This window comes from Procambarus clarkii, chromosome 42 (genome assembly GCF_040958095.1).
Source record: "Procambarus clarkii isolate CNS0578487 chromosome 42, FALCON_Pclarkii_2.0, whole genome shotgun sequence".
In the NCBI taxonomy this organism is placed as follows: Eukaryota; Metazoa; Arthropoda; class Malacostraca; order Decapoda; family Cambaridae; genus Procambarus; species Procambarus clarkii.
The window spans coordinates 33,548,413-33,571,781 of record NC_091191.1 but is presented as its reverse complement, the minus strand read 5'-3'; the positions used below and the strand labels follow the sequence as shown (position 1 = coordinate 33,571,781).

The 23,369-nt window shown below is 43.3% G+C and overlaps 1 protein-coding gene across 1 annotated transcript in view; it reads left to right on the top strand.

Moving 5' to 3' along the window:
* Positions 1 to 23,369, top strand: part of LOC138349724 (putative neural-cadherin 2) — a 36,982-nt gene that overhangs the window by 8,460 nt on the left and 5,153 nt on the right. Inside the window, exons 3-8 of the mRNA XM_069339740.1 lie at positions 13,093 to 13,339; positions 13,919 to 14,110; positions 14,749 to 14,927; positions 15,027 to 15,216; positions 16,740 to 16,849; positions 18,348 to 18,476. Coding sequence (XP_069195841.1) covers positions 13,093 to 13,339; positions 13,919 to 14,110; positions 14,749 to 14,927; positions 15,027 to 15,216; positions 16,740 to 16,849; positions 18,348 to 18,476 — 1,047 coding nt within the window. The remainder of the gene's footprint in view (positions 1 to 13,092; positions 13,340 to 13,918; positions 14,111 to 14,748; positions 14,928 to 15,026; positions 15,217 to 16,739; positions 16,850 to 18,347; positions 18,477 to 23,369) is intronic.

The window sequence follows — 23,369 nt, the reverse complement described above, 5'->3', positions numbered from 1 at the left end:
CTTTGTCCGGTGGTGACGGTTAAGGGGGCCTGTACACCAGTTGCAGAATGCTCCTAGCAGTATGGGTTCGAGTCACTTCTAGGATGTGAGTTTTCAGTTATATATATATATATATATATATATATATATATATATATATATATATATATATATATATATATATATATATATATATATATAAATATATATATATACATATATATATATATATATATAATATATATATATATATATATATATATATATATATATATATATATATATATATATATATATATATATATATATATATGTCGTACCTAGTAGCCAGAACGCATTTCTCGGCCTACTATGCAAGGCCCGATTTGCCTAATAAGCCAAGTTTTCATGAAGTAATGTTTGTTCGACTGCCTAACCTACCTAACCTAACTTTTTAAGCTACCTACCCTAACCTAACCTATAAAGATAGGTTAGGTTAGGTTAGGTAGGGTTGGTTTGGTTCGATCATATATCTACACTAATTTTAACGCCAATAAAAAAAACTGATCTCATACATAATGAAATGGGTAGCTTTATCATTTCATAAGAAAAAAATTAGAGAAAATATATTAATTCAGTAAAACTTGGCTTATTAGGCAAATCGGGCCTTGCATAGTAGGCTGAAAAGTGCGTTCTGGCTACTAGGTACGACATATATATATATATATATATATATATATATATATATATATATATATATATATATATATATATATAGATATATATATGTCGTACCTAGTAGCCAGAACGCACTTCTCAGCCTACTATGCAAGGCCCAATTTGCCTAATAAGCCAAGTTTTCATGAATTAATTGTTTTTCGACTACCTAACCTACCTAACCTAACCTAACCTAACTTTTTCGGCTACCTAACCTAACCTAACCTATAAAGATAGGTTAGGTTAGGTTAGGTAGGGTTGGTTAGGTTCGGTCATATATCTACGTTAATTTTAACTCAAATAAAAAACATTTACCTCATACATAATGAAATGGGTAGCTTTATCATTTCATAAGAAAAAAATTAGAGAAAATATATTAATTCAGGAAAACTTGGCTTATTAGGCAAATTGGGCCTTGCATAGTAGGCTGAGAAGTGCGTTCTGGCTACTAGGTACGACATATATATATATATATATATATATATATGTCGTACCTAGTAGCCAGAACTCACTTCTCAGCCTACTATTCAAGGCCCGATTTGCCTAGTAAGCCAAGTTTTCCTGAATTAATATATTTACTATAATTTTTTTCTTATGAAATGATAAAGCAACCCTTTTCTCTATGTATGAGGTCAATTTTATTTTATTGGAGTTAAAATTAACGTAGATATATGACCGAACCTAACCAACCCTACCTAACCTAACCTAACCTATATTTATAGGTAAGGTTAGGTTAGGTAGCCAAAAAAAGCTAGGTTAGGTTAGGTTAGGTAGGTTAGGTAGACGAAAAAACATTAATTCATGAAAACTTGGCTTATTAGGCAAATCGGGCCTTGAATACTAGGCTGAGAAGTGCGTTCTGGCTATTAGGTACGACATATATATATATATATATATATACATATATATATATATATATATATATATATATATATATATATATATATATATATATATATATATATATATATATATATATAGATTATATATATATAGAGAGAGGGGGAGAGAGAGAACGCATTTCTCGGCCTACTATGCAAGGCCCGATTTGCCTAATAAGCCAAGTTTTCATGAAGTAATGTTTGTTCGACTGCCTAACCTACCTAACCTAACTTTTTAAGCTACCTACCCTAACCTAACCTATAAAGATAGGTTAGGTTAGGTTAGGTAGGGTTGGTTTGGTTCGATCATATATCTACACTAATTTTAACGCCAATAAAAAAAACTGATCTCATACATAATGAAATGGGTAGCTTTATCATTTCATAAGAAAAAAATTAGAGAAAATATATTAATTCAGTAAAACTTGGCTTATTAGGCAAATCGGGCCTTGCATAGTAGGCTGAAAAGTGCGTTCTGGCTACTAGGTACGACATATATATATATATATATATATATATATATATATATATATATATATATATATATATATATATATATATATAGATATATATATATATATATATATATATATATATATATATATATATATATACATATATATATATATATATATATATATATATATATATATATATATATATATATATATATATATATATATATATATATATATATATAGATTATATATATATAGAGAGAGGGGGAGAGAGAGAGAGAGAGAGAGAGAGAGAGAGAGAGAGAGAGAGAGAGAGAGAGAGAGAGAGAGAGAGAGAGAGAGAGAGAGAGAGAGAGAGAGAGAGAGAGAGAGAGAGAGAGAGAGAGAGAGAGAGAGAGAGAGAGAGAGAGAGAGAGAGAGAGAGAGAGGGGGGGGGGGGGATATGGTTGTGATTGTTCCTGAATACCTCACTGTCGGTACTGAGGTGAGTATGCAAATTAGGGAGTTAATGTATATTACCTAAATGAAGTGTAACTTCGTCTGCAATGTGCAACACTCAATTGTTCTCTCCCGGTACTTATTGTGCACATTATTATGCTAACGATGAATAATGTGTGTCAGTGTTTGTGTTCCTATCTCTTGCGATTTATACTAGACACTTCCTTTATCACTGACTCTCACCCTCTCATCTCGCGTGTATCTCTCCTCTCCCCATTTCTTCAGAGTCTCGGCATCCTGTCTGCCTCTCTATCTCCCCTCTTCTCTCTCTCTCTCATTATCCCTAATTTTATTTCACTGCCTGCATTTATTTCTATCACCTGTGCCCTCTCCACTGTTCTTCCCTCTATTATAGTGTGGGTTGGTGGTGTTGTCGTCGTTCCTCGTCCTTTACGGACAACCCAACCCACAACTCGGTAGAGTGCTTATTCCTCACTAGGAGATCACACTAGGCGCTTCTGGCTCTTGGAGAGGGCTCAACGTCACACATTTAGGGGATGCGGCTCCAACACTTAGACGCGTTGTCACGTGCACACACCCACTCGAGCCGCTGTGACTCCCCACTCTCTTCTTATGTGATATGATCTCAATCCCCTTTGACTTACTAATTTTCCATCCTACCCTGTCCACAGCGGTGGTTCTTGGTTCTTTCTCTCTCTCTCTCTCTTTCTTCCTTTACTATTTCGTGGGAAGCCTCACTAGGACAAGGGCAAACACCAGCAAATTGGGATACATTTACTGGAGAAAGCACATACACAATACATACACACATATGAATCCTATACTCTATACTATTACAATCAGGTTGCACTCCAACACCATAAGAACTCTATCATCAGCTTATCAAGTGGTACCCTATCTTCTGATTCACCACCTGATACTATCTATTTCCCCAAGTAGATCAAGTCTTATACTACAATGTTGCACTATCAGCGAGAGAATATATCTGTAAACATGTACAAGGAAAATCAGCATATGATTGCAATAACATAAATATATCAGTATCAATGTTCCTTGATACACAACAATGATCAGTCGATCACCCTATCAGTCCTAGAACACATACATCTGTAGATAATCCAACCTACGATTGTAACTCTAAACTTCAGTATAAAACACTCTTTGACATAAGAATGCAAACAATCACCCGCCTCTCACTGCGTCTTGCACGCTAATGACAACCAAACACTCGATTACCTCCCTACAAGTAATCATTTAGAACCTCCCTTCCACATCTGGAAGTTCACTACCCTGATCTCTTCAGGTTCTTCCGGGTTTAACTACCAAAATCCTCTGCAGCTCCTTCAGGCTGCTACCATGAAGTTTTCCTTGAGCAACTAGGTGCTTCACCACTTCTGCTAGGTGCCTCCACAGCTCTCCTGGCTGCTACACCATGAAGTTTCCTCGAGCAACTATGGTGCTTCACCACCTCTACAGAAGCACGTGACACTCCTCTTCACTGCTTCTCCTCACAGCTCGAAGTCCTCTGCTCCACTACCTTGGAGTCTCATCAACTACTCCCTCTGTGCTGGCTTCGAAGTTCTCAGCAACTTCTTCCCCAAAGACAAACCTGCAACCCATCGACACTCCAATAAAAATGTTTCCCCTTTAACACATAAACAAAAATAATCACACAATATGTTTGCCTCAAACCTCTATCTGTCCTCTACATACTGTGAGAGTGGACTCCTCCGTTGGGTGGGTCCATGCTCCACCTCGCCCGGTGGGCCTCACTCACTCTGGGAGGGCCCTCTGCCGTCGGGAGCTCTCAGTCACCTGCCAGCACTAAGAGGAGACGGATGTCGCTCTGTGTTCCATGACGTTCCTTCCTCTCCACTCTCTTATTTTAGGCTTTCTGCCTTATCAAAACATGTCTAACTTATCAATAAGCATTGCTACTGTCGTTGGGCACACGACCAACTACAAGCAATCACTATGAACTGGCTTAAATCGTGCTTACCACAGATTGTCTGTTCGAGGGCGCTACTCCCTCTGAGAGAGCCTGGTCAGGGCGCTTGCACAGCCCACGAAAATGTCTCTGGGCGGCTTAATACTCTCCTCGCCGTCCAGGACTTGAGACCACAACGTTCCCAGCTCAATTCCACAGCTGGAATGTCTGCACACTTCTCTTCTCTTGGAGATATATCACTAGGGGTTCCTTTCTGACGGGAGCTCAAACGGAGCGCGGCTTTCCCCCTGCGATGTCTGGCCTCAAGTGAGGTCAAAGCCCTCCAGAAGCGAGCCTCACGCCTCCAGCAAAATATCCACATCTCCTAACCAGTCATTTATCTATTTCCTTATTTACTGCCCATGATCTCAAATTGTTCATTGAATAAAACAAACTATTTTACATCTGTGTTATCGCCTCTATATTTCCTATACTTTCTAGTTAGGTCAGGCTTGTTGAATAACTCTCAAGGAGGGGAGACTCGTTTCTCCTGTAGGCTTAGATCATAACACTCCCCTCCCCTTATTTTTGAGAGTTTTTCCAGTGGCAAAGCTCGGGATAACGCATCAGACACTTCATTGTCTTGTTCTTCAACCGATTGGTTCGACCGGTTCATCTGCTTACATACTTCCTTAGGAGTCTACAATTAGTTCATTGCTCCTTGCAACATCTGGCTCACAACTCGCCAGAAACATGATCTTCTCACAAACGATTTGACCTCTCTGGCACCTCTTGGCTAGGCTGTCCTCCCAGGACGCCTGCACTCCATCGGTCCACTCTTCTTATTGTTTCCACCCTCCGTTTCCTCGTCTTCTTCTCTTCACGTCCAGAGTCAGACATCTACTGTCTGTACCTCCTCTGTCGTTTTCACACTTCCATCTACTGCCGTTATACTTCCGTCTCCTGTCATCATACCTCACTCCCTCGTCTTCACCGACGATCCTCCCTTTCGTCTCCTCATATATCAGAGACTTCATCTTGCTTGACTTCCATCGAGTTTTCGGCTTTCTTCTACTCCTCCATGCTTGCATCATCATCCTCTTCTCACGCTTTTCACCTCTATACAACTCCATTTCTTCTCCTTCAACTCTTCTTCATTCCCTAAAAGTTTCTTTGAGCACTGTATGTTGGAAATTTCCAACACTAATAAACTACTATTGTATTATAATAAATCATTATCATTATATATTAACTACAGTAGTTACTAATTTAACTAACGGTAGTGTCAACATAAATTAACCATTGCATCTGCGTATTAATGCTAGAATTCTCATGAAATCGAGTAGCAACATTGCGTCAGATAATGTCCAGTTAGACACATTTATTACCAATGGGTTAGAGAATTGAATATGGTTCTCTAAAATCATCAGTATTCCATGTAATAATTACTTACGGATAATATAACTCCCAATAATCTCAAATCGAGAGTTATTAACTAAATAATTATGTAGTAGCAGTCCTTTCTGTTACTTACGAATGCCATGGAGAAAATAAAATCTTCTTCATTTCTTGTTTGACACCATAAAACGAGAATATGATAATATTTAAATCCCTATAATTGCAACCCAGTTCTCGTTAACGTATTACATCCATAATTGCGCGGAAAAGAATTATTCGTGATTAATAATATCTGTGGTGAATGCGAGAGACGGGTTGAGGGAGGCGGCGACGCCATTGTGCGAGAGAAGGGATCCCTGGCGTGAAGAGTGGCGAGACACGTGGTAGTGACTGGGGAATTTATCTGCAAGAATTACGCTGATACTCGGTCAACAGTTAATAATTACTTATCCACGTGTTCTATAGTGCCCAGCCAGTTAATAACGCGTCAACAATTGAAGCCAAGACCCGTAATTACACGTACACAGCAGTGGACGTCAGGGACTGGCTGACGCGGTTCCAGCAGACCTCAGTATTCAATACGCTCACGATAAGTATATGTTTCTCGTTTGATGCATCATCCTAGATGATGCATCAAATATTTGTGAGTAGTTTGTCGTCATATAGCAAAGATACCCAATATACAACGTTAGTAAAAGGTCGGCAATTTCATCCGTTTTCATGAATATTGAAAATAAAACGTAGCCTATTCAAATGGTATTTAAATTTCTCTGATTTCAGCGTGTATGCGAGGAGTCATGAAGTTGTTTCTCTTCATTCATGATATTCAACTCGAGTTCTTTCTTTGTGGAGATCCTGTGAACACGAGGACGAATGACGAAATGATGTTACAGAAATCGTCTTAAAGCTAAGACATTTTTCGTACAAATTTATTTAATATGATTTTTGATTCTTATATAATTCCTGTAGAATCTTTGCATTGAATAGATTATTACTAGAAATGATGATTGGTAATTAATGTGTTTGCTCTGACTGTTGCTCAGTGATTCATGATCTTTAATATTCACAATTTCAGTTCTCATATTTGAATCTATAGTAGTTTAGATTTATTATATCATTTACTCAGCAATGAACTGGTGGCGAACCACACTGGTTCCTAGATGTATATGAATTTCTAGAAATACCCCCCAATGTAGGTCTCTGACTTTAATTAATTAATAATACAGTCCATTCATTATTTCAAGTGATTATCCTTTTAATAATTATCCATAGACACTGGTTCTCTAGTGTTATTCTAATGATCACTTTTATTAGTTTTTCCTCGTTTCTCAAAAGTGGGTGGTCCTTCGATTTATTAAATCAAATAAGTAAATAATTGAATATATGAGTCAAGCCCCAGATATCCAATACTGTACTACATCCAACTGCACTCGACCGTACATGTCGCTTTACCTCTCCTAGAGTGCTCGTAAGCATCTCTCCACACATACTGTCTCTTCTCCTTTCATTTTCTCGGCTATTACTCTTCACTATCTCTCCTCCACGTTTTCTGTGAAACATGTCAACTCTTGACATCTCAAACAACTTAACTCCACTATCCATATGCCTCTGTGCTCGTGGACCACTTGACGCTCTACTCTCGTCCTCAGTATGTCCACATCCCTCCTCATTCCTACTCAGCACAGTTACATTCGCCTTCCGACTCTCAATTTCAGTGGTCTGGGCTCTACTCAGGTCCGCTCTCTTCACATGAGAGTTCCGCGGGCCAGGTACACTACCTGCACTCTGTGGGGCTTTACTGGACTCTTGATTTCCTGGATCACTATTAGTTTCTCGCTTAGCTCCTCCATCCTCACTTTCAGATGAAATGCGCGATCTACTCTTCTGCGTTTTAGGGTACTTACGTTTATCTGCCCATTTATCAAAATTCTTCTCACCCCAGACTCCTCTGGGTCTTTCATAATTTCTTCCTCCCCAGACTCCACTGGATCTGCCATTGTTCTGTCTCACCTCATTCTTCACTCTGTTCTCTCTCAAGCTCCTATACGCTTCCGTAATCATAATCGCCCTATCTGCGGCGTCTTTCACCTCCTTTATCCCTGCTTCTTGGATCTTGAACTTCGTTTCGGGATGCATCATCTCCAAGAACTTCTCCATGACCATTAGTTGCTTCAGGTCAGCGTAACATCCAACTCCAGCAGCCTCAATCCACTTCGGGAATCGTCTTTCCAGTTCCCTTGCTGTCTCAGCAAACGTACATGCTCCAACTTTGATCATCTCTCTGAGCGCTTCCTATAAGCTTCTGGGGTTAGCTGAAACGAGCGCAATATGCTGCTCTTTACTGTGGCATAATCCTGGCACTCTTCCAATAACAATTGGGTGTGTGGGAAAAACCTGCTGGGATTGATATAAGAGGAGACTACTAGAGACTTGGACTGAACTAAATTAAAAAATTACTGTCTGCAAATTAATTCCAAGAATCTCTAGCTAGGGTCGTAAATCCTAGCTCCTCTTTTCCTAATGATAGATTGTGGGCTGTAAGGGACAGGTGGGATGAATGGATTAGTTGATAGAAGTTCCAGTCCACCTGTAAACAGGGATCTCACATCAGCTTGTATATTATACAAGGATAAGATTTGATAAATTCAGTTATATGACTGAACACTGGCTCTGTTTAAATCAGAGATTTAAACATACATAGTCTAACCTAGCACCATAACTAACAGCCAATAGGTTCTTATACTATGAACAACAAATTAAATTGTAAAAGTATAATAAATGACTTTAAATGTAGTCTAAGCACTTAACTAAGTACTAGATATTATTCAATTAAATGAACTTGTATGATAACTTATAAATTAACTAAGCAAGCAATTGTTAACTTTATTTATATATTCAAATATATATGCAGACATATTTATATTAAATTTATATGATTATGTAGTCAGCTTGACTAAATCCTTTTCCACACAATGGACACTCATAAGACTTTATTTAAGCATTGCGACTGAATCTTTTTCTGACAACTGGACACTCATGAGGTTTAGTGCCTGGACAAGGACCTGCTGCTCATCTACAATATTAATAAACTTACTGAAATGTGAGGCTTAGCCTCGCTTTTTAACCGACAGACAGATTTATAGGATATTAAAGTCACACAAGCATACAATTGGCCAATCATACACCAAAATAACCTTTAATATACTTCTCTGCCAGTCGGGGTGCCTGTCTGACAAGGAGCCAGACTGATTAACTCTCTCTTGTTGAGTTTAGGCACCATATTTTGTCACAGCGTTGCTGTATGATGTACTGGTAGCGTTGCTACGTGATTGACCCTGCAGTTGCAGAAGAATGATAGTTGCTGAAGATTAGGAATGAAGGTAGAGCCAAGTCACTGTGTGCTCCACTATACACTCCTATTTTATATAAATGTTCTAGGATTTTCCTTGCTGATATTGTCCAGGTACTCCCCCAATTCTAGAGAGTGTTCACTGGTGATAAAGATATTAGATAAGGTGTCCTTGAGCTGGTAATGTTCGCTAAGGATCCGTCACACTGTTCACAGTTGTCAACAAACGCATGGTCCTCCTCCGCTCTCGTGGACGCTTCTCACCCAGATCCCTTCCCATGCTCTCCGAGCACGGAAGTCTTCTATGAATATTGATTGATTACTTTTACAATCTAGACTTATGATTGAGATAAGCTGTAATTATAATATAATTTGATATAGGATATAAAGATTATAAGTAGTACTTGATAGTACCACTGATTCTTATTAAGGATTCAATTTTTATCCCTACCGGATATTGAATCAATGTTCCAATAATTTTTTAATTATAAAATCCTTCTAGAAGTTTCTGGATCCATAAGAGATCATGCACAAGGTCACGTAGGCATCTATAGGGCCCTATGCGTACGGGATCCAAGTGGCATTATCTTCTAGGATCAAACTGTATAATGAATCTATAATGATTCTGATATGATTTTATATATGATTTTGATATGATACAGAAATTATACATTTCTTAGATGATAATTAGATATGGTGGGTAAAAATTTCCCACAGGGTGTATGCCTCCCTGGCTGCACCAGTCAATCTTATCTGGACCAGCAGGGCCCATTCCTCCTGTGGCCACTCCATAATACTGGCTACTTTTTCAAAGTGGCCGAAAAAGCTCTCTGCCTCTTCCGAAACAAACAAGGGAATGTCCTTCTCCCTAACCCTAACATCTGGTGAGTGTGGTACCTGGGTGGTGCTCTCTGGCAACCCATGTTCAATCCTTTGCTCAGCCAAGGTTCTATTCGCTTCTATCTGCATTTGTTTTGTTCTCTCTTTTTCTTTTTCGACCTGGGCTTTTTCTTTTTTGACCTCTAGTCTTGCTTTCTCTTTTTCTTTCTCCATCACTAGTCTTGCTTTCTCTTTTGCTTTCTCTTGTTCCAATACCAGTTCCCTCATTCTGGTTTTCTCTTTTTCTACTTCCCTTTTCATCTGGAGTTCTAACTTCATCTTTTCCAGCTGGAACTGTCTCTCCTTGTCCTCTCGTTGTTGCTGCATCTGGAGCTCTAACTGGAATCTCTCCAAGCTCCTATTTCGGCTACTCCTGCTTCTGCGGCTACTCTTGCTGCTTCTACTCGATCCCTGGGATCTCACTTCATCCTGCCCATCGTCCTCCTTTCCACTTTCAGCTCCTTTCTGGGCTCCCTGCTCTGCCGCTTCACTTTTGGCTCTCAACTGTCTCAGAATCTCATCCTTCATCCCAGCTACTTTAAATGTTTTCAACCTAACGCCACATTTTTCTGCTATTTCTTTCAATTGATCCCTCGTGCAACCTTCCAAGTCCTCAGGCTTGCCTGACTCCACAAACGCTTGCACCTTATCCATCTTTTTCCTGTGAGTCTTCCCAAGAGAGAGAGTATACACCTGCGGTCACACAGTTTATCTATTTCAAGAAGGGGTGTACAAATCCACTCTTGGACAGGGTGTGGGTGTGTCAGTTCACTCTCCTGGACACAGGCCCCCAATTTATTATAGTGTGGGTTGGTGGTGTTGTCGTCGTTCCACCTCCTTTACGGACAACCCAACCCACAACTCGGTAGAGTGTCTATACCTCACTAGGAGATCACACTAGGCGCTTCTGGCTCTTGGAGAGGGGCTCAACGTTACACATTTAGGGGATGCGGCTCCAACACTTAGACGCGTTGTCACGTGCATACAACCACTCGAGCCGCTGTGACTCCCCGCTCTCTCCGTATGTGTTATGATCTCTGCAATCCCCTTTGACTTACTAATTTTCCATCATACCATGTCCACAGCGGTGGTTCTTGGTTCTTTCTCTCTCTCTCTCTCTCTCTCTCTCTCTCTCTCTCTCTCTCTCTCTCTCTCTCTCTCTCTCTCTCTCTCTCTCTCTCTCTCTCTCTCTCTCTCTCTCTCTCTCTCTCTCTCTCTCTCTCTCTCTCTCTCTCTCTCTCTCTCTCTCTCTCTCTCTCTCTCTCTCTCTCTCTCTCTCTCTCTCTCTCTCTTTTCCTTTACTATTTCCTGGGAAGCCTCACTACGACATGGGCAAACACCAGCAAATTGGGATACATTTGCTGGACAAAGCACATACACAATACATACACACATATAATAATAATGACTCATATACTCTATACTATAACAATCAGGTTGCACTCCAACACAATCAGAACTCTATCATCAGCTTATCAAGTGGTATCCTATCTTCTGATTCACCACCTGATACTATCTACCTCCTCAAATAGATCAAGTCTTATACTACAATGTTGCACTATCAGCGAGAGAATATATCTGTAAACATGTACAAGGAAAATCAGCATATGATTGCAATAACATAAATATATCAGTATAAATGTTCCTTGATACACAACAATGATCAGTCGATCACCCTATCCGTCCTAGAAACACATACATCTGTAGATAATCCATCCTACGATTGTAACTCTAAACTTCAGTATAAAACACTCCTTGACATAAGAATGCAAACAATCACCCGCCTCTCACTGCGTCTTGCACGCTAATGACAACCAAACACTCGATTACCTCCCTACAAGTAATCATTTAGAACCTCCCTTCCACCTCTGGAAGTTCACTACCCAGATCTCTTCAGGTTCTTCCGGGTTTAACTACCAAGGTGCTCTGCAGCTCCTCCAGGCTGCTACCATGAAGTTTTCCTTGAGCAACTACGGTGCTTCACCACTTCTGCTAGGGTCCTCCTGGCTGCTACACCATGAAGTTTCCTCGAACAACTACGGTGCTTCACCACCTCTACAGAAGCACGTGACACTCCTCTTCACTGCTTCTCCTCACAGCTCGAGGTCCTCTGCTCCACTACCTTGGAGTCTCATCAACTACTCCCTCTGTGCTGGCTTCGAAGTTCTCAGCAACTTCTTCCCCAAAGACAAACCTGCAACCCATCGACACTCCAATAAAAATGTTTCCCCTTTAACACATAAACAAAAATAGTCACACAATATGTTTGCCTCAAACCTCTATCTGTCCTCTACATACTGTGAGAGTGGACTCCCCTGTTGGGCGGGTCCATGCTCCACCTCGCCCGGCGGGCCTCACTCACTCTGGGAGGGCCCTCCGCCGTCAGGAGCTCTCAGTCACCTGCCAGCGCTCAGAGGAGACAGATGTCGCTCCCTGTTCCATGACATTCCTCCCTCTTCACTCTCTTATTTTAGGCTTTCTGCCTTATCAAAACATGTCTAACTTATCAATAAGCATTGCTGCTTTCGATGGGCACACGACCAACTACAAGCAATCACTATGAACTGGCTTAAATCATGCTTACCACAGATTGTCTGGTCGAGGGCGCTCCTCCCTCAGAGAGAGCCTTGTCAGGGTGCTTCCACAGCCCACGAAAATGTCTCTGGGCGGCTTAATACTCTCCTCGCCGTCCAGGACTTGAGACCACAACGTTCCCAGCTCAATTCCACAGCTGGAACGTCTGCACACTTCTCTTCTCTTGGAGATATATCACTAGGGGTTCCTTTCTGACGGGAGCTCAAACGAAGCGCGACTTTCCCCCTGCGATATCGGGCCTCAAGTGAGGTCAAAGCCCTCCGAGCCTCACACCTCCAGCAAAATATCCACATCTCCTAACCAGTCATTTATCTATTTCCTTATTTACTGCCCATAATCTCAAATTGTTCATTGAATCCAACAAACTATTTTATATCTGTGTTATCGCCTCTATATTTCCTATAATTTCTAGTTAGGTCAGGCTTGTTGAATAACTCTCAAGGGGGAGACTCGTTTCTCCTGTAGGCTGAGATCATAACACCCCCTGTCTCCTCGTTCTCTCTCCTCTCTCTCCATTTGCTCCTAATTCCCTCTTCATCTCAATTTCTCTCTGCAGGTGCCAGGGGTCGCCTGGCTCCCTGCGGTGTGAGTGCCTGCCGGGGTGGGCGGGGCCAGGCTGTGCCACGCCCACGACGCCCACTACTTTCCTCCACAACAGTTACGTGAAGCTGACCCTCTCCTTCACGCCCCTCGGCTACACCACCACCATCTCCCTCAGGTATGTGGCACCTCTCTCAGGTGTGTGGCACCTCTCTCAGGTGTGTGGTACCTCTCTCAGGTGTGACACATCTCCCTCAGAAAGACAGTCGTCTTTCATGCAATCATGATAACATTCCCTAATTACAGAATACCTGTTTCAGATATCATGTGTGTGAAATGTCCTAACACGTCAGCCATAATAACATATTACCTATAATCCCATCCATGGATTTATCATTGTCTACTGGAAATAGATCGTTACCCCTGTAACTTGCAAAAGGTACACGGACATCCTGGGAGAGGGGTATAGTTCTGGTGCCCTGATATATCTCATACCTGATATACTTCGGTAATGCTTCCTGTATCGCTCACATGGCGAGTATTTGGCCCTAATAAGCGACATGTAATCAAAGGTCAGTATTGGTCGACCCACATACACAGGTGGTAGGAGTGCCTCGTGCCCCACGTACACAGGTGGAAGTAGTGTCTCGTGCCCCACGTACACAGGTGGCAGGAGTGTTTCGTGTCCCACATACACAGGTGGTAGGAGTGTCTCATGCCCCACGTACACAGGTGATAACACGTGTTGCTGCCGCAGGTTCAGGACGCGGAGGAGAGGAGGTGAACTAGTGGTGATGACGTCACAACATGGGCGGGACATGTGGGCGGTGGAGATGGTGGGCGGCCGCGTGTGTGTGGTGCTGCGTCTCCACCCGCGACCCACCACCTCCCTCTGTCTCTCCCGGGCCGCCCTCGCTGACGGCCGCTGGCACTCTCTCCTTGCTGCAAGGTACACGCGCTCTCTTATTGCCTCTCTATCCCTCTAGTGATGTTACACTTACAATTACTGATGTTACATCTTACCGCTGCAACATTGACACCTGTTCCACTAGCACTGTAACATTGGTACACTATTTCAGTCACTGCAATCCTGGCACTGTATCACTGTAATACTGATATTGTATCACAGTAATACAGGCTTTGTATCACTGTAATTCATTCATTCATTGTATCACTGTAATACAGGCATTTTGTCACTGTAATACAGGTATTGTATCATTGTAATACAGACACTCTGTATTCCTCTAAAACTAATTACGTAATATATGCATTTAATCAGTGTATTAATGTTTCACGGGCATTGTTATTCTACTGCTTTAACATTAACATTGCAGAGCTTGCATTACATCACTGTAATACTAACAACAATATGGTCTGTAATACTGTGCCTGTAATACTATCCCTGTAACAGTGTCCCTGTAATAGTGTCCCTGTAATACTGTCCTCGTAACTCTGTCACTAAGTTATTTGAATTTTGTTACTTTATCTTTACTTTACTTTTCCAATTTGCCTTTAAACTAATTTGTTCACACAAAAGAGAAAATGTGAGTGGGTCTTGTAGGTCAGTAAGAGGTGTGTCTCTGGCAGGTACGGCTCTGCGGTCTTCCTGACGGCTGACGACGGCGACGGGGACCTGTACAACGCCTCGGTGGTGCTGGAGGGACGCCAGCTGCTGCAGGTGGACGGCCAGGAGGGCGTCCACGTGGGAGGCACGCCCGAGTATGCTGGAGTCACCGTGTTCAGCATACACAGAGACTATTACAATGGTTAGTGTTAAACAGGGTATGTTGAGTATATATATTTTTATATAAATATGAGGGAGTGAGATAGAAATATAATATTACTCCTGACCATTACCACTATAGGATGTATGGACGACCTGAGGATCTCCGGGCGGAGGATACCACTACCGCCAACGGTCAACAGCACAGCCTGGGGTCAGGCCAGCGTGTTCCAGGGCGTCGAGCAAGGATGTAGTGGTCCTCCTGCTTGTGCCAACGTCTCCTGCAGGCCCCCGCTCTCCTGCGTCGACACCTGGAGGTCCTACCATTGCGGGTCTGTACACAACAATTCTCTGGTGTCCATCGCAGTCAGTTTTAAACTTTCCCAATAACATACTTTTTTGTTGTTCTCTTGAATTGTTCTTCTCTTTAATTGCTGTTCTCGTAAAATGTTAGTCTCATAAATTATTGTTGTCCTCCATTGTAATTCCCCGGAATAACAGAGTGCTGCTCTGGACGCATATTTCTATAATCAGATACCAATTGTTACACAAATTATTGTACTATTCTAAATCTCGGACAAGTTGGCAGCCTTATACAACTTTTGTCCTCCCACTGTCCACTCTTAACACGGATTAATTATTATTTAGTTAACATGTAATCTCTCTTAGAGGTCTTAAATGTTGATTTAATGAACGGCCTCTGATGTGTTTTACACTTAAAATATGGATGTATAATTACTAACATATTTCCATATTTAGATATGAAATTAAAAGCTGGTAGTGACCGGTGTGGACATCACAGGTTTGGTGACGGGCTTGTAGTGACAGGTTTGGTCATCACAGGTGTGGTGAGGGGCTGGTAGTGACAGGTGTGATCATCACAGGTCTGGTGAGGGGCTGGTAGTGACAGGTGTGGTTATCACAGGCGTGGTGTGGGGCAGGTAATGACAGGTGTGGTCATCATAGGTGTGGAGGGGGCTGGTAATGACAGGTGTGGTCATCACAAGTGTGGTGAGGGGCTGGTAGTGACAGGTGTGATCATCACAGGTTTGGTGAGGGCTGGTTATGACAGGTGTGGTCATCACAGGTGTGGTAAGGGGCTGGTAGTGACAAGTGTGATCATCACTGATGTTGTGAGGGGCTGGTAATGACAGGTGTGGTGAGGGGCTGGTAGTGACAGGTGTGGTCATCACATGTGTGGTGAGGGACTGGTAGTGAGAGTTTTCGTCATCACAGGTGTGGTGAGAAGTTGGTAGTGACATATGTGGTAATCACAGGTGTGGTGAGGGGCTGGTAGTGACAGGTGTGGTCATCACAGGTATGGTGAGAGGTTGGTAGTGACAGGTGTGGTCATAACAGGTGTGGTGAGGGGCTGGTAGTGACAGGTGTGGTCATCACAGGTGTAGTGAGAGGCTGGTAGTGACAGGTGTGGTTATCACAGGTATGGTGCGGAGCTGGTAGTGACAGGTGTGGTCATCGCAGGTGTGGTGAGGGGTTGGTAGTGACAGGTGTGGTGAGGGGCTGGTAGTGACAAGTGTGGTCGTCACAGGTGTGGTGAGAGGCTGGTAGTGACAGGTGTGGTCATCACAGGTGTGGTGAGGGGCTTTTAGTGACAGGTGTGATCATCACAGGTGGGGTGAGGGGCTGGTAGTGACAGGTGTGGTCGTCAAAGGTGTGAGGAGCTGGTAGTGACAGGTGTGGTGAGGGGCTGGTAGTGACAGGTGTGGTGAGGGGCTGGTAGTGACAGGTGTGGTGAGGGGCTGGTAGTGACAGATGTGGTCGTCACAGGTGTGGTGAGGGGGTGGTAGTGACTGGTGTGGTGAGGGGCTGGTAGTGACAGATGTGGTCGTCACAGGTGTGGTGAGGGCCGGGCGCTGAGCAGTAGTGAGGAGACGTGTGAGGACGAGGACGAGTGTGTGTGGCGTCCTTGTCTTAACGGAGGCACCTGCTTCAACACCCAGCCAGGTGAGCCGTCCTTGTCTTAACGGAGGCACCTGCTTCAACACCCAGGCAGGTGAGCCGTCCTTGTCTTAACGGAGGCACCTGCTTCAACACCCAGCCAGGTGAGGCGTCCATGTCTTAACGGAGGCACCTGCTTCAACACCCAGCCAGGTGAGGCGTCCTTGTCTTAACGGAGGCACCTGCTTCAACACCCAGCCAGGTGAGCCGTCCTTGTCTTAACGGAGGCACCTGCTTCAACACCCAGCCAGGTGAGCCGTCCTTGTCTTAACGGAGGCACCTGCTTCAACACGCAGCCAGGTGAGGCGTCCATGTCTTAACGGAGGCACCTGCTTCAACACCCAGCCAGGTGAGGCGTCCTTGTCTTAACGGAGGCACCTGCTTCAACACCCAGCCAGGTGAGTCGTCCTTGTGGGCCCCTCCCTTGTGGGGCCCCCCTCCCTTGTGGGGCCCCCTCCCTTATAGGGTCCTTTCTCTATGGGGCCCTTCCCTTGTGGGTCCCATCCCTTGTAAGTCCTTCCCTTGTGGGCCCCTGCCTTGTGGGGCCCTCCCGTGTGGGGGCCCCCTCCCATGTGGGGCCCCTTTCTTGTGGGCCCCTTCCTTGTAGGGAGGGGCCCCCACCCTCGCTACACCACCCTCTACACCCTCCCCACCACCTTGTAGGGAGGGACCCTTGTTGGGCCCCTCCCTTGTGGGCCCCTCTCTTGCAGGGCCCCTCCTTTGTAGGGCCCTCCCTTGTAGGGTCCTCCCTTGTTGGGCCCCTCTCTTGTGGGGCTTTACCTTGTGGGGCCCTCCCTTGTGGGGCCTCCCTTGAGGGACTTTCCTTGTCGGAATCTTCCCCTATAGGGCTCTACCTTGTGGGGGGCCTCTTCCTTATATGGCTTTTCCTTGTAGGGCCCTTTCCTTGTGGGTCCCTTCCCTTGAGGGGCCCTACCTTGTGGAGGCCTCTCCCTTGTCGGACCCTCTCTTTTGGGGCCCGTCCCTTGTGACGCCGTCCCGTGTGGGCCCCTCCCCTGTTGGACTCTCCCTTGTGGGTCCCTCTCTCATCGGCCCCTCCCCCTTGGGACCCTCTCTTCTAGGCCTCTTCCTCAGGTGCCGCTCCTTTGTGGGGCCCCTCACTTGTGGGGGCCCCTCCCATGTGGGCCCCTCTTATATGAGCCCCTCTCTTGTGGGCCCATACACCTGATTTGGACTGCCTATTCATCCACCTGACGGATTGCATATCCAACTAACTTGGTCTTATCCCATTTCTCCTCGAATGCCTATTCATCCTCCTGATTTGCATTGCCTACTCTTCCACCTGATTTGCATTGCCTACTCTTCCAACTAACTTGGACTGTCTACTCATCTTATTAATCTTCTATAATTGACTTGGAATTTGCCACTACTTCCTATGTTTCTAATGTTCATGAGTGAAATTCTGTTCCACCTAATAATGAGACTTTTAGATTTTGTTCTTTCTTTTAAGTTACCCTCTTCTAATGGTATTCCGTTCTCTGTGAAGGCTTCATGTGTGCGTGTCCGGCGGGGTTCAGCGGACAACACTGTCACCTGCCAGACGTGGGGGAGACTTCACTAAAACTGCCGCTCGGGATCCTGGTGACCATTGTCGTCTGGTGCACATTTCTCCTGCGTGAGTATATCTACCTGTTAAGTTCACTCTGTAGATGCTGCTTTGGTGATGTGCAGCAGTCCACGTCTTTAACAATGTGTGACAATTGTTTTTTTATTGAGTAGTTTATTTTGTAATTGCTTATGTCTCATATTATTGGAAATTGCTATTATTTCTTAAACTTTGCTTTAGTGATTGCTGGACTCCTTTAAGTCCGGCTGAGACGTCATCGGAACCTTCAAACGGGTCACGTTTCTGATTGATCTCCAAAGAGTTATTACCAAGTGACTGTCCATAGGAGATAAAGTTCTCTGTGGGGAAAAACAAAGCAAGTTGGGAGCCAGGGAGGATCCCCCAGAAGATACTAATCCCACCACTGCACATAAAATTTGGGCTTATGAAACAAGTTGTCACAGCGTTACATAAGGAGTCAGAAGCCTTCGAGTTCCTGCAAGATTTCACTCTAAAAAGTCTTAGGCAAATGTCAAAGACGGTGTCTTCATCAGACCAACAGATAAAAAAAGATCGTAGAGTACAAGAAATTCCCCAAAGAAGGCCCCTAAGAAAGAAATGGGTCGTGAGTAAATTTTTTCATCAAATCCCAGGGCATGTTCTTGTGGCGCTGAGCCTACACGAGTGAGAAAGGTTGAATGGTCCCAAAGGCAATAAATGACAAAGAACTCTATGACCAGACCAGGATTCGCATCTGCGTTTCCAGGGCTCGTCCCACTCAATCATTCCAGCAGAATATGGGCGATAAATACACACAACTAAAAGTTTTGTTTTATATTATTTTAAAACGTAATATAAAACACAGAAAAATTTTAAACAATATTATTTTTAATTCGAATCCCTATTTAATAAGCTATATGATAAAACTTCTCATAATGTTATATTCATCATTATTCAGCTGATATTTTACTGATATGTTGATAATAGTCTACATCATTAGACTACTGTCAGTGTTGGTCACATCATTAGACTACTGTCAGTGTAGGTCACATCATTAGACTACTGTCAGTGTAGGTCACATCATTAGACTACTGTCAGTGTAGGTCACATCATTAGACTACTGTCAGTGTAGGTCACATCATTAGACTACTGTCAGTGTTGGTCACATCATTAGACTACTGCCAGTGTAGGTCACATCATTAGACTACTGTCAGTGTAGGTCACATCAATAGACTACTGTCAGTGTAGGTCACATCATTAGACTACTGCCAGTGTAGGTCACATCATTAGACTACTGTCAGTGTAGGTCACATCATTAGACTACTGCCAGTGTAGGTCACATCATTAGACTACTGTCAGTGTAGGTCACATCATTAGACTACTGTCAGTGTAGGTCACATCATTAGACTACTGTCAGTGTAGGTCACATCATTAGACTACTGTCAGTGTAGGTCACATCATTAGACTACTGTCAGTGTAGGTCACATCATTAGACTACTGTCAGTGTAGATCACATCATTAGACTACTGTCAGTGTAGGTCACATCATTAGACTACTGTCAGTGTAGGTCACATCATTAGACTACTGTCAGTGTAAGCCACATCATTAGACTACTGTCAGTGTAAGCCACATCATTAGACTACTGTCAGTGTAGGCCACATCGTTTTACTACTATTAGTGTAGGCAACATATTAGACTGCTCTCAGTGTAGGCCACATCATTAGACTGTCAGTGTAGGCCACACCATTAGACTACTGTCAGTGTTGGACACATCACTTGACTGTTAGTGTAGGTAACATCACCAGACTGTCAGTGTTGGTCACATCACTAGACTGTCGGTGTAGGTCACATCACTAGATTGTCAGTGTGGGTCACATCACTAGACTGTCAGTGGGGGTCACATCACTAGACTGTCAGTGTAGGGCTCATCACTAGTCTGTCAGTGTAGGTCACATCACTAGACTGTCAGTGTAGACCTCACCATTAGACTACTGTCAGTGTAGGTAACATCACTAGACTGTCTTACCTTGAGGTTACCTTGAGGTGCTTCCGGGCCTAACGTCCCCGCGGCGCGGTCGTCGACCAGGCCTCCTGGTTGCCGGACTTATCAACCAGGCTGTTGGACGCGGCTGCATGCAGCCTGACGTATGAGTCACAGCCTGGATGATCAGGTATCCTTTGGAGGTGTTTATCCAGTTCTCTCTTGAACACTGTGAGGGGATTGCCAGTTATGCCCCATATGTGTAGCGAAAACGTGTTGAACAGTCTCGGGCCTCTGATGTTGATAGAGTTCTCTCTCAGAGGACCTGTTGCACCTCTGCTTTTCGACAGGGGGTATTCTGCACATCCTACCATGTCTTCTGGTCTCATGTGATGTTATTTCTGTGTGCAGTTTCGAGACCAGCCCCTCTAATATTTTCCATGTGTAAATTATTATGTACCTCTCCCGCCTGCGCTCAAGGGAGTACAGATTTAGGCTCTTTAGTCGGTCCCAGTAGTTTAGATGTTTTACAGAGTGGATTCTAGCAGTAAAGGATCTCTGCACGCTCTCCAGGTCAGCAATTTCTCCAGCTTTGAAAGGGGCTGTCATTGTGCAGCAGTACTCCACTCTAGAGAGCACAAGCGTTTTGAAAAGTATCATCATCGGTATAGCATCTCTAGTGTGAAAAGTTCTTGTTATCCAACCTGTCATTTTTCTTGCAGTTGTGACGGCTACTTTATTGTGTTCTTTAAAAGTAAGGTCTTCCGACATGAGTACACTCAGATTCTTTACATTGCCTTTTCGTTCTATGTTATGATTTGCCTGAGTTTTGTACGTGGTTTCCGTTTTTATATTTTCATTTTTTCCATAGCGCATGAGCTGGAACTTATCTTCGTTAAAGATCATATTATTTTCTGTAGCCCATAGAAAGACCTGATCTACATCTGACTGCAGGTTTGCCGTGTCCTCTATGTTGCCTACTCATGAAGATCCTAGTGTCATCTGCAAAGGATGATACAGTGCTATAGGTTGTGTTCTTTTCTATGTCCGATATGAGGATGAGAAAAAGTACTGGAGCAAGCACAGTACCCTGGGGGACTGAGCTTTTCACGGTTGATGGGCTGGATTTTATTTTGTTGACTATTACACATTGGGTTCTGTTGGTCAGGAAATTGTAGATCCATCTGCCTATTTTTCCGGTAATTCCTTTTGAACGCATTTTATGTGCAATAACACCATGGTCACATTTATCAAAAGCTTTTGCGAAATCTGTGTAAATTACATCAGCGTTTTGTTTGTCTTCCATAGCATCTAATGCCATATCATAGTGGTCCAGCAACTGCGACAGGCAAGAGCGCCCTGTTCTGAAACCATGTTGTCCGGGGTATGGAGATGCTGTGATTCCATGTATTTTGTGACCTTACTTCTTAGCACTCTCTCAAAATTTTTTATGATGTTCGATGTTAGTGCTATCGGTCTGTAATTTTTTACCTCTGCCATATTTCCTCCTTTATGAAGTGGTGCTATCTCTGCTGTTTTTAGTATATCAGGAATAACGCCAGTATATAGGCTTTGTCTCCACAGAATGTGGAGGGCCTGCGATAGTGTTTTTTTTACAGTTCTTGATGAATATGGAGTTCCAAGAATCCGGGCCTGGTGCAGAGTGCATAGGCATACTGTTTATGGCTTCTTCAAAATCCAGTGGGGATAGGGTGACGTCTGATACATGATTTGATGTTGGTATCATATCAATGAAAAATTCATTTGGGTTATCAATCTTTAGTGTGTTTAATGGCTCTCTGAAAACAGAGGCGTACTGCTTCCTAAGTAGCTCGCTCATTTCTTTGTTGTCATCGGTGAAAGTTCCATCTCCCTTTCGCAGGGGCCCGATACTAGATGTGGTTTTTTATCCTGATTTTGCATAGGAGAAAAAATATTTCGGATTTCTCTCTATTTCACTGATGGCCTTTTGCTCTCTTTGCCTCTCCTGGGTTTTGTATGATTCTTGTAGCTTGCGTTCAATTGTTTCTATTTCTCTACCTAACCTTCTTCGACGTTCTTGAGATAGGGTGCGACTCTCAAGTTGTTCCGCGATTCGTTTTCTTCGCCCATATAGGGAACGACGTTCCCGTTCCAATCTGCATCTCTTCCTCTTTTTCCTTAGGGGTATGCCGTTTGAACATATTTCTAGTGCTACTGAGCTTATTTTTTCAAGGCACTGGTTCAGGTTTGCATTTTCTAGCTGTTCTTCCCAGTTTATTTCTGTGAAGTCCTCTTTTATTTGCTCCCAGTTTATCTGTTTATTATTGAAGTTGAATTTGCTGAAATCTCCTCCACCGGGAATCTGGACTGCTTTTGAAGGTCTACTCCCCTTGGTTGTCATAACTTCAATTAAGTTGTGACCTGAATAACAGGTATTTGTAATCACTATGTTCCTGATCAATTCATCATTATTAGTGAAAATGAGGTCCAGCGTGTTCTCCTTCCTAGTTGGTTCTATTATTTGCTGGTTTAAGGCAAACCAGTCGCACATCCGTAGCAGGTCATTTGCATGTGCCTGTTCATTTAGGCTACTTCCTGGTATTCTTTCTGATATTACTGTATTAGCCAGGTGCTTCCATTTCAGGTGCCGTAGGTTGAAGTCCCCAAGCAGGATGATGTTCGGGGCTGGATTTGGGAGGTTATCCAAGGAGTGTTCTATTTTCATTAGTTGGTCTTTAAACTGCTGAGGGTTTACCTCCGGTGACTTATATACAAGGACAATAACTACATTTAGAATATCTATTTTGATTATCAGCACTTCCACAATATCATTCGAGGTGTTTTGCAGCTCAGTACAGATGAGTGTGTCTTTGATGTAGAGGCTGACCCCACCCTGAAGCCGGTGTTTCCTATCACATCTGAAAAGATTGTACTCTGAGATCCATATTTCACCATCACGGTAGTCCTTTGTGTGGGTCTCTGTTAGGGGCTGCAAGCAC